General features: G+C 37.9%; 1 protein-coding gene across 1 annotated transcript in view; it reads left to right on the top strand.

The window, feature by feature from the left end:
- The window catches only part of LOC112049074 (protein cramped), a gene marked incomplete in the record, with an annotated part of 39,828 nt that overhangs the window by 15,912 nt on the left and 5,416 nt on the right, over window positions 1-18,500 (top strand). The window contains 13 exon segments of the mRNA XM_052888598.1: window positions 3,153-3,306; window positions 5,329-5,616; window positions 7,576-7,779; window positions 10,506-10,681; window positions 11,309-11,468; window positions 12,063-12,227; window positions 12,971-13,371; window positions 13,840-14,118; window positions 14,581-14,848; window positions 15,417-15,534; window positions 16,387-16,492; window positions 17,515-17,634; window positions 18,423-18,500. Of these exon segments, the coding sequence (XP_052744558.1) occupies window positions 3,153-3,306; window positions 5,329-5,616; window positions 7,576-7,779; window positions 10,506-10,681; window positions 11,309-11,468; window positions 12,063-12,227; window positions 12,971-13,371; window positions 13,840-14,118; window positions 14,581-14,848; window positions 15,417-15,534; window positions 16,387-16,492; window positions 17,515-17,634; window positions 18,423-18,500 (2,517 nt within the window).

Here is an 18,500-nt window from a genome sequence, read left to right as displayed (position 1 = left end):
GCATAAAGATGCGTCGACCAAATACACAATATATAGAGTCTCAAACAGTACGTTTTTTTGCGGCTATATCTATTATAGGTAAACGTAGACGTTTGATTTATTTCATAGCTTCAAGAGGCCGTGAAGTTTATGGTTTTTATGAGTTTGTAATTTCAACTCCATACCTCGACACCTTTACGAATTAATAGGTCCTTGATAAACAGATGGATAACAAAGTACCTAATCATATTAGAGTTTAATTTCTTTTACTTTTATATACGGAACCCTAAAAAAGACATCGTATAAAATTAAGTTGTAATATAACTAACCAAACATAACTAAACCCCACAAATGATTAATGTACTAGAATCTCCGTCACACTTTTATAATTGCCGCTATTAAATTATCTTATAGTTATTTCCTTTGGACTTGAACGCTAAAAAATGTATAACCGCTGTCTCGATCCATATATGGGCAGGCTTGTAAAGTATTCTAATAAAAAGTCCGGATCGAGTAAGCCGGAAGATAGATAGATAGAAGCCTGCCCGATATAGATGGATGCTTATGTCTTGTCTAGATGTTTTTATAGAAAACTGGTTTAAGATTAATCGCCGTCTCACCCTACCCTACCCTACTACAGACTGCATTTCCTGAATGGTAGCCTTACAAAGTTGTTGTTAAATTTATTCTACTTGGAAATAGTTTAACATTCTTATCATTTTCTACATACATATTATATGTATACTTAACCAATTGTGTACGCAAACCCTACCTGATCTTAGGGAATATTGGAAAATCCTTTTTAAGGGATGCTTTGATGGGATAATACCTTTACTTATAACCTTTATTTATGTGTGTAATAACAGACAAGCTATACAGGGTGCTGGGGAGTATTTCCCATAACTATGGGGTTATATTTTTTACGGAAAATTAATTAAATATGTTCAAAGAGCATGTGTTCTAAAATTAATATTTTCGGAGTAAATAATATTTCTTTTGTAAATAGATCATAAAATGTGTCTTATATACGCATCCTTATAATAATGCCGTAGCCAAACTTTACAATTTTAAAATGCAAGGATAGATAAAGGCTTGTGTTACATGGATAGTCGGAATTATTTGAATTACATTGTATGAAAACATAAAAAGATTTTATTTTTAAGTTAAAAAAAATATTAGCTAAGCGTTTCGGCTCCTATAAGTAAACTCGTCAACATCTTGAAGTTATGGGAAATACTCCCGAGCAGCCTGTATAGTCAGACAATATTTTTTTTAATTTTTCCATACTATTGTTATAAATGCGAAAATAAATCTATCCTTTTTCTTGTCACAGCTAAACTGTTGAACCAATTTAGATGAATTTCGGTATAGATAAATGGTATCTTGGAGTAGATTATAGTCTACTTTTAATCCCGAAAAAAATCATCCCTCGGGATTTGTGAAAAACAGAATATTGCTTGAACGGCTGTCGCTAGAAATAAATATTTTATCTTGTTTTACATCATTTTGAGATCATTAATCATGAACATTTTTTTATATAAACTAATTTTTAGTATCGTACTGAAATCTTATAGTGGCCTTCGTCTATGACAAAATAATAGGTCATGTTACATGTCATATATGTTGCAAGATTACTACTAGGGAACTAAGTTCTCATATAAGTGCCTGATTAGTGATTATACTGCATTACAATCCGATTGTTACTATAATTTATACGCATTACTATGATACATTAACAGTTATGTAATATTTATGTATGTCTCAACGATATTTTATACTAGAGATAGTTCACTAGCGCATCAAAACTGAGGCGGACAAATGTGTATAATTGTCTTCATTTCATTTAGTCGCTTACTAGCGGACACCTGCGACTTCGTCCGCATGGAAATCGATGTAAACTTTCAACCCCTATTTCACCACTTTAGAGGTTGAATTTAAAAAATTCTTGAATCACATTATATTTCGTATTTCTTTTATGATTTACGATCAAATTTTTAAAACTGTAACTCTTAAAATGAAGGACTTTCTATACAAACTTTCAACCCGTATTTCACCCTCTTCTATTTTTATTTAAGAGTCAAAAACCTACCCTATGTTTTGCTCCAAGGTCCCATTTACTCGTCGTCATCAACCCATATTCGGCTCACTGCTGAGCTCGAGTCTCCTCTCAGAATGAGAGGGGTTAGGCCAATAGTCCACCACGCTGGCCCAATGCGGATTGGCAGACTTCACACACGCAGAGAATTAAGATAATTCTCTGGTATGCAGGTTTCCTCACGATGTTTTCCTTCACCGATTGAGACACGTGATATTTAATTTCTTAAAATGCACACAACTGAAAAGTTGGAGGTGCATGCCCCGGACCGGATTCGAACTCACACCCTCCGGAATCGGAGGCAGAGGTCATATCCACTGGGCTATCACGGCTCTTACCCATTTACTATTATACCAAAATTCATCTTGATCGGTTCAGCCGTTTAGACGTGAAAAGGTAACAGACAGACAGACAGAGTTACTTTCGCATTTATAATATTAGTAGGGATTAAACAACGAAAGTTATTTAAACAAATTATACCGGAACATATGTTGTTAATGATGATAATTTTTACATACCCTAGTTAAAAACTTTGGGCACGCCACTGGTCTGGCTATCTTGGCTCTTCGTCCACGAAGCATATACAGGGTCACTGGAAACATATAGCGATCCCTTTAATGGGTGATAGTAGGGATCATTAGCTATCAAATTGAATTTGGGTTACATGGGTCAAAAATGTACAAATTTTGAAAAAAAGAGGCTTTTCTCTTTTTTAAAAGAAATATGGGTTACTCTACTTCAAAGTGGATTACAAAACAAAACTTACGTATTTAGTAGTTGATTTTGGTGTTTTTAGGTTAGTAATAGCCTATTATATAATAATAATAATAATTTAAAAAAAACGCAAAGGTTGTAAGGTTGTAAGGTGTAAGGTGTGATTTTTTTTGAAGTTCTTCAAACTAGTCGGAAAAGAATATAGAAATAGTAAAAAAGACTGTGCTAGGAGTGGGTACGACAATAGACCAACGGGGCGGGGATCGAACCACCACCTTCGGTGATGAGTCCGACCGCTCTTACCGTTGAGCTATTGTGGCTATAAATGACTGATAGAGTGTAAACATTTTAAAATGTATTTTAGGTGGGTGTGAAAGAGTCAGCGATGTCCCCCGGCCAGCAGGCGGCTGATGAGGAGAGGACAGAACTGCTGGGCTCGTTGACGACGGAGCAGCAGCAGAGGACCAGCGCCAGGGTCATCAAGAAGCTTAGGCTGGAGCCGCCTGTTGACAAACGAGGTATAGTATCAGCAGGGGCGTGGACAAGGTTTTTAATTAGGGTGATAGCCGTGATAGCCCAGTGGATGTGACCTCTGCCTGCGATTCCGGAGGGTGTGGGTTCGAATCCAGTCTGGAGCATGCACCTCTAACTTTTCAGTTGTGTGCATTTTAAGAAATTAAATATCACGTGTCTCAAACGGTGAAGGAAAACATCGTGAGGAAACCTGCATACCAGGGAATTTTCTTAATTCTCTGTGTGTGTGAAGTCTGCCAATCCGCATTGGGCCAGCGAGATGGACTATTGGCCTAACCCCTGTCATTCTGAGAGGAGACTCGAGCTCAGCAGTGAGCCGAATATGGGTTGATAATTATGATGATGATGACTATACATGAACGTACATATTTGACGGCCTCCATATGCGCGGAGGATTTACAAGACTGTGGTCCTGGGTTCGATCTTCGGCTGGGATGCAGAGGTTTTCTTAATTGATCCAGGTCTGGCTAGTTACCATGGGCTAAGACGTACCGCCAAGCGATTTAGCATTCCGTTACAAAGTCATGTAGAAACCGAAAGGGGTGTGGATTTTCATCCTACTCCTAACAAGTTAGCCCGCTTCCAACTTAGATTGCATCATCACTTACCATCAGGTGAGATTGTGCTCAAGGCCTTTGTAAAGAAAAAAAAATGTATATTATTTTAAAATTATATTTTACAATCAAGTACCTAATGTTGATCTGTAAAATATTATTTTGCGAGAATTCCTTTTATCTGTAGAAAGCCTTCTCGGCAAGCCAAGTTAATAGTATTTTCTTAAAAATTACAAGGGATTCTATAATTATACCATTACTACTACTCTAGGGAGATTATCTAATCTAAAAAAACAGAACGACCTTCAAAAAATATATTAATCAACCATAACGATTACACAAAGTGGTAGGTAGATACATAATTTTAACTTGTGGTGTTTTTTTTACCTCAATAATGTCAGAAAGATTTATAATTTATAATCATTAAAAATAATCGCTAATTTAATCTCCTTATATACTCGTACGAGTAGGTACATTTTTACTCTTTCGATGTTTTTTATGATTCGGATCATTTACGGTTTATAATTAGGTATTAGGTTATTGACGCCGTATTTTTAAGTAAAGTAAGGTTTTTAGGTTAGAGAACCCTTTGTAACTACACTAATATTTACTCGCGGTTTCACCTGGTCAACTACCCAAGTTCTTATTACGTTTCGTACTATATTGGTAGCGAAATATAAAAAAATATAAAACCGGACACTAACCCGAGCCGGGAATCGCACTCAGGACCTTTCTATTGATAACCACAACTACCAACTGCACCAGTGAAGTCGACAATAGTAATCTAAAATTTTAAAAATTACTTTCAATAGCTTTTAAAACTAAAAAAAAAAAGCTTTTAGCACAAAAATTACAAATATTGGTCACGAGACTATTTTTTCGTATTCTTGACATCAAACCCTTTCATTTTGATATCCATGTCATGGGGGTGGATTTCAAACAGCCAGTCCGCCATCTTGGGGAAGCCGCCATATTGGATTTGTATTGACGTTTCTTAGCTAGTCATGTATTGTCATCAGAACTCAGAGCGCGTGCAAAATTTCATCCTTATCGAAGACCGGGAAGTGGGTCAAATTATCACTCCAAGATTTGATTTTCTTACATAGTTACAAGTTATTGGGGAGGCCGCCATATTAGATTTGTATTGATGTTCCTGAGATTAGCGCGTTCAATCAAACAAACAAAAAAAAACTCTTCAGCTTTATAATATTAGTATAGATTTATAATAATCGTTCCGGTTCCGGTACGATGCCGTGTAGAAACCGATAGGGGTTGTGGATTTTCATCCTCCTCCTAACAAGTTAGCCTGCTTCCATCTTAGACTGCATCATCACTTACCACGAGGTGAGATTGTAGTCAAGGGCTAACTTGTGAAACATAAAAAAATAAAAATACTGAACTATGATTTCCCGAATTGGTTTTTTATTTATTTAATTTTTTATTGCTATCCAGATGTCACAGAATGCGAGACGCCAAACAAAATGGACGAAAAGGAACTGCTCAAGTTCCCAACAGTCAAGCAGAGGATGCCCAAAGCGCTCTGGTCTGCAGATGAGAAAAGCCTGTTTTTCGAAGCACTAAACGAGTACGGAAAGGACTTCGACGCCATCACAGCGTATATTTGCGCTAAGATGAAGAAGAAGGGCATGCCTGATGCCAACCTGAAGACCAAGATGCAAGTCAGCCATTTTTATTACAGGACATGGCACAAGTTGTCCAAACACGTCCATTTTGATGAAAGTGAGTTGTGTTATTTTTATATTTTACTAGCGCACGCTCGCGACTTCGTCCGCGTGATAATCGATGTGAACTTTCAACCCCTATTTCACCTTTTATTTGTTTTATAAGAAAAAATCAATATCATTTTATTCATATTGAAACATAAACGATTTATATTTAAAAAAAATTCAATCCCATATTTATATATTTGAAAAGTCTTGAATTACATTATTTTTAGTATTTTTCTTTTATTACTTTTTTAACAATTTTTACAGTACCCTACTTCACCGCCTTCTGATTTTATTTTCGCAACAAAAAGTATCCTATAACATTTTTCGAATTATGGTCTCAAATCGTGCCAAGTTTCATTTGTTTTCATTGGATTCATTGGACAGACAGACAAGAAATAAAAAAAAACATTTTTGGCTTTTGTGTCAAGTATATACTCGTAATGTCAGAGTGTATGTAATGAAGAGGGTTCGTCTTGTTACAGATTTATTATATGTATAGATTTTTGACCATATTTAACCATTAACTTTAACTTTAACCATGCTGAGTGGTGACCATTTTAGTGCCACACACATTATCATTATTAATTTATTTAATATCTTTAAATTTTAGTTTTTTTTTTGTCTTCTGTGTGTGTGTCCAAATAAACTGATTTTCTTTATTTCTTTTCTATTCTTAATAGGAATAAATAAAGAAATAATAGGAGTAAAGAAATCGGAGAACGTTATGGTTAAGTATATTGATTTAGCTGATTTTATATGTTTTCATTACAAATTATTTAATAGACAAAAATAAATTAATGCACTATACCTACGAGTACGATTGATTACTGATTATTAAGACGATTGTATTTTATGGGATCGGCTTTCGTCTTCTTACAAGAACTTATATTACTAAGTAATTTGTAAATAATAATAATCTATATTATAAAACAAAGTCCTGCGCCGCGTCTTTCTGTCTGTCTGTTATGTCTGTAGTATGTACTCAAAGTCTATCAAACGAATTTTCTTACTGCTGCTAAACTGTCCAAAAACTTTCAAAACGTCGTTAACATTTTGAATGCTTTGTAGTTTGTACTCATAACTAGCGGACGCCTGCGACTCCATTTGAGTGAAATTATCTTTTTACAAATTCCGCGACTATGGATTTTTCCGGGATAAAAAGCCCATGTTCTGCTCCTATGGCAAATTAATTTCTTTATAAATTTTCATTTGAATCGATTTACTGGTTTAACTGTAACAAGGTAACAGACAGACAGAAATACTTACTTTCGCACTTATAATATTAGTATGAATAGCGGGAAGTTGCAGGAATATCTTGGCGGGTCAATTATTTTGCAAATTTTTAACCGACTTCAAGAAAAGGAGGAGGTCCTCTATTCGAGTCTATGTCTTGACTACAATGAAACCTGATGAAAAGCAATATGCGGTCTAAGTTGGAGCGCATTTACCTAGAATATGCCTATTCACTGTTGCTTTGAAGGTGTTTAAATTAAGTGTCAGGAAACACAAACGGAGGAAGAACATTCCAAATTTTTGCTGTGCGAATTACAAATGTGGATGCAAAACGTTTCGCACGCGTTGCCTGGATATCCACTATTGATGCCACCATTCGCAGCGGTCTGTACTGTGGTAGAAAGGAGGAGGAATAATATGGTGAAGTTCTTACACACACTCATCAAAGTATATCCGGTAAAAACGACAGACATAGTACACTAGCTGATGCCGCGCGATTTCACCCGCGTGGTCTCTGTTCCCGTAGGAATACAGGGATAATATATAGCCTATAGCCTTCCTCGATAAATGGGCTATTTCACTCTGAAAGAAATTTTCAAATCGGACCAGTAGTTCCTGAGATTAGCGCGTTCAATCAAACAAACTCTTTAGCCTTATAATATTAGTATAGATTGAGAACCCCGTCTTTTTTGGATCAGTCCCTATAAACTAAGTAATTTAACGGAGTAATTTTTAGATGTTAAGAAGGTCGCCCAAGAGTTGTACGCACTCATAAACTACGGCGAGCTGCGCCGCAAGCTCGCGTCCGTCAATGAGAAGACGTGCGCGCGGCTGAGCGAGATGGTGCGACTGGGCAGCATGGCGGTGCGAGCGAGAGGCAAGACCGTCAAAGTGCGCACGCCCATGTGTCGGGCGCTCAAGAGGCTCAACCAGATTGCAGGCAAGTGTAGTTGCTTAAAGCCCGGCTGCTCAGAGATTGCGTTTCTGACAGGTCGTGATCAAATGGGCGATGTAATATGAGAGAGAGAGAGACAAAAAACGAGGCAATTGTGATTGAAAACGTTTGTCCCATTCACCCTATCAGAAATGATCTTTGAGCGGCCGGACTTTGATGCTTCATTGCTCCAGTTGTTACATATTTTTATTAGATGACAACACAAGATGGAAGCAGGCTTACTTGGAAGAGGTAATAGTTTATTCTACCCATAGCTCAGACGGTCTCTACGAGGCACCGTACCGGAACGCTAAATCGCTTGGCGGTACGTCTTTGACGGTAGGGTGGTAATGAGAATGATTGGGACGACCAATTTGCAAGTGTAGTGGCTCGTTGGTCCTGATCAGGATTTCTCAAAGTTATGTATCCCTATGAAGGGCCAGTGCAGGGGTTTTTTTAACGTTAGGGCTTTATGTTTAAAGATGACAGGTAACTCCTAACAAATCCCACTGCGACTAAATAAAACTATAAATATAACTGTATTTATGTATGTAGACAAAATAAGGTCTTTTTTCCAGTAAACAATAAAGGAGCCGAAAGAAATATTATTTCAATAGGGGTGAAAATAATTCACCACTTCATGTAATAATTTGGGATATGCTTCCTGTCATGCTATTCGTAAATCAATCAAAAGACACATGTAGAGTTTCATAGACACGAACACGGAACGTAAATTACGTAAAAATCATTACCCACACAAAAGGAATTTTTCCTACTACTATTTTACTACTACCTGATAGTTACGGAGATTAGCGCGCATAGACAATCAAACAATAAACTCTTCAACTTTATTATTTAATACAGATGTAATTTTTATCTAACGATTGCAATAATTATGTTATACTCGTAGCTAGAGGCGTTGTTACAACAATGGCTGATGACGGGAAATTATGTGTTCAGACCACAGTACATTAATGGTTAATGGACCAACAACTGTGTCAGTCAGACATACCACATTTTATAAAGGTTAAAAGTTTGTTGAGAGCCGTGATAGCCCAGTGGATTACCTCTGGTTTAGGTTCGAATTCGGTCCGGGGCATGCACCTCCAACTTTTCAGTTGTGTGAATTTTAAGAAATTAAATATCACGTGTCTCAATCAGTGAAGGAAAAACATCGTGAAGTAACCTGCATAGCAGAGAATTTTCTTAATTCTCTAATTTTCTTTATTAAATATTTATTTGACAAGAACCATAACGCTGTCTATGGTCTTTAATTCAACTGTATCATGACGTCACGTTTACCAATCCTTTATCAAAAGGAGCGTTTAACAAAAATATTAGTTTATAATTAGTTTGAAAATCTTTTCAAAACGTCAAAAACGCTTTTGCAAAAATACATGCTTTTTAAATTAAGATTTACAATCAAGTAATCCTTAACTTTTATTAATTGATATATTTCGGACTAAACGAAATTAATATTTTTTATATTAAATTTGATATGAGTCAAAAACCCTATTGTGGATCTAGGTCCTTGAACCCTGCTATCTACCAAAGCCATCATAGTCTAAACTCCATAATTGGCTATCGTTCTTACCTATGGTATGAATATGGACTGACAAACTTTCACTCTTCATAAATGAGGTAGGTCTTGCTATCGCACGATCTCGTTCTTTAATTATACACGAGGATCGAACCAATTTAATTATTAAAACGCTTAAAATGCTAATGGAAGAAGAACAATGTCCATGTTATCTTAATCATTAACGATATGTTAGAACTTCACTTAATGTATGATGAATAAAAAAGTTATTGACTATTCAAAACTAATTTTCAAGTTTTTGTTGATTAAAATTCATTTTATTTTTTATGTGATTTTGACTTTTGTAATAGGCTCTTGCGAGCGCCTGCGACTTCGTCCGTTTTGTATTTAGTGAATTTGCTCAGGTATGGTCTAGTGGTCGGCATTGGTATTGGTAGTTACCACCTTACCGGCATAGGCGTACCGCCAAGCGATTTAGCGTTTCGGTACGATGCCGCGTAGAAACAGTCAGAGTTATGGGTATAGAATAACCTAACTTTTACCTCTTCCAAGTTTGTCCGCTTCTATCTTAGACATTGCATTATTGCATTATCACTTCACATCTAGTGAGATTGGAGTCAAGGACTAACTTGTCTTAATACTTAAATTCCTCTGAACTGGTCTGAGCACGCAAGTTGCAGAGAGCAGTGTTGGTCGACCGATCATCAGGTGGACCGATGACGTCAGCGAATCGCAAAGAGTCGCTGGATGCAGACGGCTCAGAATAGTGGTGTTTGGAAGTATAAGTAGGTACCTACAAATGTCTTGCAGTGAACGGCCATCGGCATATATGATGATGATCATCTTGTCCTCATATACTTTGCTTCTTAATAAAGAGAACGTGATAGAACAGTGGATATACCTCTGCCTTCGATTCGGAGGGCATAGCTTCAAATCCGGTCCGCGGCATGCACCTCCAACTTTTCAGTTATGCGCATTTTAAGAAATTAAATATCACATGTCTCAAACGGTGAGGGAAAACATCGTGAGGAAACCTACATACCTGACAATTTTCTCAATTTTCTACGTGTACGTAGTCTTCCAATCCGCATTGGGCCAGCGTGGTGGACTAAGGCCTAACCCCTCTCATTCTGAGAGGAGACTCATGCTCAACATGGGTTGTTCGTGACTTAAATTCCCGTGAACTGGTCAGAGCGCGCGGGAGGCGCCCGCGTGTGCTCGCGCGCGCAAGTGCTCCTGCGAGCACGCTCGGCAGGCGCCTGGACCCGCGTGCAGGCGGCCGCGCACAACCCGCGCGCCGCGCTGGCGCTGCCACTGAGGACACGCCTCGCTGCGCTGCTGCGGGCGCTTGACAGGCGCTGGAAGACTGTATCCTTTGTGACACGATACTTTGTAGCTGTAGTTCTTTGCTGAAGAATTTGTGTGTTTGGTTGAACGCGCTAATCTCAAAAACTATTGGTCCGATTTGAAAAATTCTTTCAGAGTTAGATAGTCCATTTATCGAAGAAGGCTGTAGGCCTATATATTATTGCTGTATTCCTACGGGAACGGGAACCACGCGGGTGAAACCGCGCGGTTTCAGCTAGTGACTAATATGGGAATGGTAAATAATTGATTTATTTGCTGCTTATAAAAAATGCCGTAAGATTATACTTGTCGTGAAAATAAAAATAAAAGAGTTTGAAATAGGGTGTGTAAATTTGTATGGAAAGTCCAGTTTTTCTCAATATAAACCATTCATGTTTTAAGTTATATTTTTGTAAGATTAGTGGACCATTGATAAAAAAACACGAAAATACAAATAAAAGGGGGTGAAATAGTGGTTAAAAGTTTGTATGGAAAGTCGTTTATTTTTAAGTTATGGACTTAAATAGGAAAATATATAGTTTACGCCGATTTTCATGCGCACAAAGTCGCGGGCGCCCGCTAGTACGTAACATTTATAGTAAATTCTTATTTAAAAAAAAAAGTAATCCTTAACAATGAACATAAAAGTCAAACTACAAGAACTACAGGCTCGAAGAGAGCATTCGACCGAAGCCAATAGATGAACCGAGCAAGGAAGTGGAGGAATTCCAGGAGGTGACTCCGCGCGAGGGCAGCGAAGACCTGGAGTCGCATCTGCAGCTGCAGACAGACCGGGTCATCGTGGAGGGTGAGTTTGATTCATCATCATCACCAACAGCCCATGCAAGTCTACTGCTGGACATAGACCTCTGGAATGGACTTCAATGCCATCGTCCATCAACCTGATTGATATCATCGATCTGGTGCGGGGTCGCCATACCAGCAACTTGGGAATCGGATCGGAAACTTGGAGATCTTTAGAAAACCAAAGTCACTGACATAGCCCAGCGAGTCGCGAAGCTGAAGTGGCAAGGCGGGGCACATAGTTCAGAGAGCCGAATAAAGTCGGTGTCCCAAAATGCTAAAGTTTATTTATCACGTGATTAATATGTGAACGAACTTAGGTCTTAACTCGGACTGTAAAATAGTAAGTTCTTTATTCCTAGAAATTTTTAGTAAATATTTTAGCACAAAGTTGGGAAGTTAGTGGTGTCACACCCCCGTGCTTCGGAGAGTAGGTTAAGCCTTCAGTCCTGGTCAGCATTACCCCAAACCTGCCTATCCACGTATTATGAATGCCGCTTGATAATGAATTTTCAAGTTTATCGCAAACAGACACACGTCTAATAACTGTTTTACATGTATAGATTGTAACCTAACGTTGCATGAACTGTGTGACCAGAGAACCATCTCCCCAAAAAGCCCACACTACACCTGGGCCCGCGGCCCGACGCCCAGGTCCACCTGCCAGTACTGAGCCCCAGCGAGCAGCTGTCCAGCCAGAAGATATGCTTCTCCTCCTACCTGGAGAGGATGGGCTCGCAGCGACGGGACAAGGACAATGGTGGTAAGGTCACATTTTTTTGAAGTAAAACATCTTTACGCACGCGTCGGAAACTGGTTGACATCAGAAGTGAATTTAAAGAGCAAAGGAATCTATTACTAACAATTCCGACTAAGAACGTTACCAATAAATCTTCGAGTGGCAGAGAATGACCTTGAGTGATGTCCCGGACTTGTGGCCGATGGACGTAGGGTTGAAGACGTACCTAAAACGCTTCTCCACCCTTCTCCACTCAAGTCATTCTCCCCGCCTATTCCAAAATAATCCTTCATGGATTATCCAACAAAAGGTGTAATCGCCTATTTAGCCAGCACTCGTAAGTTGGTGAACGTTACGAAAAGTATAATCGGGCGAGGCTATCTACAGGTACAATCAAAGTGTTTGTTATTTTAAATTATCATTAGATGCCAGATGGCGGTCTTAGTTATATTGGGAATTTGTGTAAAGTTGGTCTATCTATTAATAATATTAGCGTGCTAATGTATAATAAGGTTATATTTAATGTTTAACTGTAACTTTTACACTAAATCGCGCTATTTCTGCATCTGTGTTTAAATTGTAGTACTTCGCACTGAGCTTTGTTTCGTATATTTTTTTTTGTAAAAATTATAAAAATTAAACTTAGCTATATCGATTTATTGCTCCCAAAGCCCCATCATCCCATCAGTTTTATGAAATACACAATAATTGCTCGTTTAAAGCTATGTACTTAATTTAATAACTTACGAAAGCCATTCTTAATACAGTTAAAATACGCACTCCAAAGCGCCAAAGGAAAGACAGCAACACAGATAAAGACAAAGAAGCAGAAAAAAAGATGAAATTAGAAGATCCCACAAAACTCGACATAGACGAAACCGCCATCGATGGCATAGAACTGATGGCACATTACAAACATAACCAAGAAGATGAAGAAAAACCAAGCACAGAAGACGAAAAAGAACTAAAATCTGAAGAAACGGCAGAAGAAGAAACAGACGTGCCAGAAAGAGACAAAGACATACACGATAAAGATATGTCGGAAAGAGAAAAAGACAGTTTCTCTGAAATGGAGGACGATGAGAAGTACACTAAAAGCGATACAGATAATGAAAGTGATGGGAAAGCTGATAAGAGTCAGAAGGAGAGGAAGTTTAAAAATCTAAAGGTAAGCCCATATCAAAACGACAATAATTATATTGACTTATTACAAATCTTGAATAAATGGTTAAAATGATCTTATTTAATTATAAAATTTCCTTTTTTTTAGTTCTTTGAGAAAATGTTGCTGTTTGCTTAGTTTTTCAAAAACAAATAAATATGAGGAGATAATCAATTTGAGGAGTAAAAGTTTAGCTTGATGTGGAAATGTGATCTGGATAAAATAGAAATGTGATCTGATTGACAAAAGTCATATTGGCAGAAGAATGATAAAATTGCAGAATGTAAAAAATGTTGAAGCACACAAGAGGAGGGGAAGGAAAAAGACATGGTTGTAGTGTGTGGATGAGCAAATCTGTGTGTAATAAAAGAGAATGGAAGAAATTTACATATTTTGACTCGATCCCACTTAAGTTTGAAATGAAAAGGAGATGATGATGTTCTTTATAAATCAACGGCTTAAATTATTTCACAGGTGAAGTTCCGTATAGTTCGACCACAGCAACGCGGTGGTAACGTCTTCAAGTTAATCCTTGAGAAGCACTGTGATGAATCAAAAACTGTCGAAGTGAAAAGCGATGACTCAAAAATTGAAGAAATCCCCGAAGATACCAAGCCTGATGACTCAAAATGTGAGGAAAAGGAGGAAGAAGCCAAGCCTGATTTTGATATGGATTTAGCTATTCGACAAATTAAGAAGGGCTGGAGTGCTTATGATGCTGGAGATCTTACTATTGGTGATCTTTATTTGATGGTAAGTTTCATCATAAGTTGAATTTAGTTTCTGGTCGATTCTTAGCAGAACCTGCCTTCCGAACCAGTGGTAAAGTCTCTATAAATAGTTGATTTCAAACGTATGTACTTGTAAACTAAAAGTTCCTACATACATACTTTGTTTTGTGTTTTGTAAGATCTGGACGACAATTTTAATAATATCGTGAGGCACGGACGAGACGTGGCATGGAAAAAATACTGACAATGTCATTATTTAGTACGTCCCGTGCCGTTCTATTTGCTGTGTTTGCACAGTTGCTTTTTAGGCTTCGGAGAACAAAGTAGTGATGCGCGTAATTATCTAAACAAAACGATATTGCGTACTCTTGTTCATGTTTGTGTCAACACATCCCGTCGCCGTCCGGTCCGCTCCCTAATTCCGATCCATATGCAGCGACTTTAACCCACTTGAAATAATCCTGTTTACGTGGATCTTTTTCAGTTCGGCAACCGTTCTAAACTAGAGCTCGACTATTGGTGGGCGATCCCCACCCCTCCTTTACCCCAACCAGCGAAAATTCAAAAACCTGACCCGATAGACAAGGACAAACATTTAGACAAGAGAGAAAAGGGCAATAAGACTCCGGACAAGGGAGACAGCTCTGTAGAAGACGAAAGAGAGAAGAGAGAGAGCGATATGGACATATTCTCTCCCAAAAACACTTTCAGTCAGGACAGCAACGACGGCATGTCGGGAGATGAGAGGAAGAGTAAGTAAGACTGATAATAAATTATTACAAAAACATGGAGTTTTTAAGGTTCTCTTTTCAGATTTACATTATCACTTACAGTATTTAAGTTTTGTTGTTGTGTAAGTATCAAAAAGCTGAGGTATAGAATATACGTGTATTTAAAAACTGCAATTTTGGCTAACAGAAGAAGAATATTGTCAAGTTTCACACTTCTCTACGAGCTTATAACGATTGCTATTACTGGTAGTGTATAAAAAATACCGAATCTATTGACGATTAAAAAAATAAGTATTCAACGACCTTGTGCCCTTGACTGCGATCTCATAGAGTTGATGCAGTTTGAGATGAGAGCGGACTTACTTGGAAGATATATAAGTTTTAACTCATACCTCTGACAGTTTTTGCACGATTTTATATCGCTTGGTATGTCTTTGCCGGTAGGGTGGTAATTAGCCACGACAAACGCCTGCATTTAGGTCAGATCCGAGAATCCACCATAGGACCTCCGTTGAGTACCACAGCAATACCAAATACGCCAGAACATGAGTACCTAATTGTATATTATAAACGAATGTTGACTTTGCAGGCGAGCAGCTATCGTCCCCCGACCACAAGTCAGCGGGCACGCTGAAGCTAGTGCACAAGCTCATCAACAATCCCACTTCTGAGCCGCCCCCCGATGGGTTCGCGCTGATCAGCGACAGGTGGGTTTATATTACATATTCTACTTTTAGTGTTCCGTATGCTCGTATAGAAAAAAAGTCTGCCCTAATACGAATGTTCGTGTGTTCATCTATTTTTTCCTCTCCGATAATGTAATCCAAGGTAATCAATTAATATAATCAATTAGTAATCCAAGGTGTACAAAGGTTTTGTTTACATGGCGTGCGTTGCAAAAACTATTGATGTTAGAATAACTTAATGTACTACAACTTTGCAGAACACATTATTTCCTACAAGAGTGTCGCGACAGCATATATCTTAATTCTATATTTTAGCAGATATAGTACCTTTTTTTTACTTTAATAAATTATTTAAATCTTATACTAAGGTTTACGTCATTATTTACACAACTAAACTTAAATCCTTATCAAAATGAATTACTTAATAATCAAGAGGATATTATAGAGATAAGATTTGCCTATTACAGTATGTTAATTAGTTATATAGTTTCGGAGATAATACAAAATTTCTAAAAGACGCAAAAATGCCGCTAATAGACGCCCCACGTTTTCACCCACATAGTTCCTGTTCCCGAAAGAACACGGTGTAAAAAAATCGCCTACGACACTCGCAAATAACTTGGCTTTCTATCGGTGAAAGAATTATCAAAATCGGTTCTGAAAGGTGTGAAATAGGGGTTGAATGTTTACATCTATTTTCACGCGGAACGTAGTCGCGGGCGTCCGCTAGTCATATATAAACAGTTTTTATGGACGCATGACTCATTGATCATATACTTTGACGGTAACGTCTAGCGAGACAGGTCCCTATATTATTCGTCTGAGTCCGCATCTAAGGCCTATGGGTTGTTACAATAGTTAATTCACCTGCAGGTTGAAGCGCTTGCTGGCGCTGGCCGGCAACGCGCACGCCGCGCCCGCCGCGCCCGCGCGCTGCGAGTGCGCCCACGTGTGCCCGCTGCCGCCGAAGAACAAACAGGTACGAACAAACACTTTATATTATTACATATGTTATATACAAAATCACCGCAAAATTTTATCAGTATTTAGCTACTCCACTGAGCGCACACATGCACAATTTTATGTATATAAAGTTTTTATACTAAAACACACAACTCGACATTGTAGACAATGTTTAGGCATTATTTGTCTAGATAACTTTCATTGTTTACAAGACTAAATGAAATTAAGACAGTTAACTTTTGTTCGTCTCAGTTTCGACGCGCCTAATAGTATAAGATATTTGGGTGCAAGTATGTATTGTGTGTGACTCGTCTCCACAATATCAAGTACTGATGCAGGCTGAATACAATTAACTACATTCTCGTACTTCCAATGACTCAGACCAATTATTGTATAGGACCTGCCTCGATAGACATAACTTGTCTGATCAACGATACAATGCTATTATAAAAACTGCTATTATAAAAATGCTATTATAAAATCGATGTTTCATAGTTGTAATCGTGGTCGTCGGTTAAAAATACCTTTTTGTGTAGTTGAATGGAGTAAAATCAGGCAAATACAGCTAGTTTAGTACAAGATATGTACCAGATCTAATCTCGTTTTCCTCAAAAAATGTCAGAAAATTGATGAGGGCGGTACTGGTCGTTCTATAATTGGTCTGAGGTCAATGGCGACACTTTGGCTTCAACGTCTAGAGTGCGACCGGATGTCAGTGGCAAACCAAACTTAGTTTTAAAACTCCGATTGCACGACATTTTATGTTCAACACCACAAATTGTTTCGAATAATGAAACTCAATCTTGTGTCAGAGGGCAGAAACGCCAACTGTCAACCGTGTTACTGGCCACTCTTAGCATACCGCGCGTGCCTAGCAACTCCTGGAAATATATTAGATATTTACATGTTTTTGTGGTATGGATTTTCCTACTCCTAACAAGGAAGTTAGACCGCTTCCATCTCATATTGCATTATTCCTTACCATCAGATGAGATTGTAGTCGAGGGCTAACTTATAAAGATTTAAAAAAATATTCAGAAGCAGCCAGCAATCGCGACGCCGCAGCCGCAGGGGCTCGCCGCTGTCCCCACGACTGTCCCCGAGAAGACAGCCATTTTCAAACAGCCTACGCCCATCGCACCCAAAAATGATAGCGAGGTAACTACAAATATTTAATGAAATAACTTTATTGCAACAAACATATATATACAATACACTTCCAGAGTTGTTAAAACATTATAATACAAATACAAATTGTAACAAAGTAGCGTTTTGCTATTTTTGTATTTATTATTAAACAATACTATCCCGGTGTCTGTCTGTTTGCGATAATCTTGAACCCTACACGGAATTACATGTGGGTTTCGCCAATAGACGAGTGATTCATGAGGAAGGTTCAGGCATAGATTTTGTCAAGGTTTTGTGTAAATGTTACAACCATTAAATTAAATTAAATTATGAAATAATCTTGACCTTTCAAAAGTGCTTGTAAACAAACTAAGCCTAATTGAAATAAATGAATTTTGCCTTTAGGCTTTGTTAATAATTATAATAAGATGAAACCCATAAAAAAAGGAAACGTCACCCGTCTCCTTAAAATATATATATAGAAACTTATAAAACCGCATATAGAAACTTTTTTCATAATTTGTATTTCAAAATTTAACACTAACAATAATTACGTAAATTAATATATTAATCAATATTTACCAATATAAAGTATTTCTTTAGTTTTTGTGAACAGTTTTTAAAATATTTAAAAAACATAAGACGCCATTTTTCTTGAGTATTATTGAAATTACTGACGCTTCGTGTGGTACTGACTCTAGAATGTATTCGTTTTTGTATTTTGTATTTGGAAAGGCTACGACACCGTCCTGTTCCGTGCGCTATATCTGCCCATTATCCTTAATCTGTGGACATTACATGAATAATGTCTGCAACAGGCACAGCGCGCGCTCAATAACGCGGGCAACTGCTTAGACGGGCTGCCAAAATGGCGGCGCGGTCGGCCGCGGCAGTCC

The sequence above is a fragment of the Bicyclus anynana genome, chromosome 23 (assembly GCF_947172395.1).
Source record: "Bicyclus anynana chromosome 23, ilBicAnyn1.1, whole genome shotgun sequence".
Taxonomy (NCBI): Eukaryota; Metazoa; Arthropoda; class Insecta; order Lepidoptera; family Nymphalidae; genus Bicyclus; species Bicyclus anynana.
The sequence above is the reverse complement of the archived record's forward strand: the minus strand, read 5'-3'. Positions and strand labels throughout refer to the sequence as shown.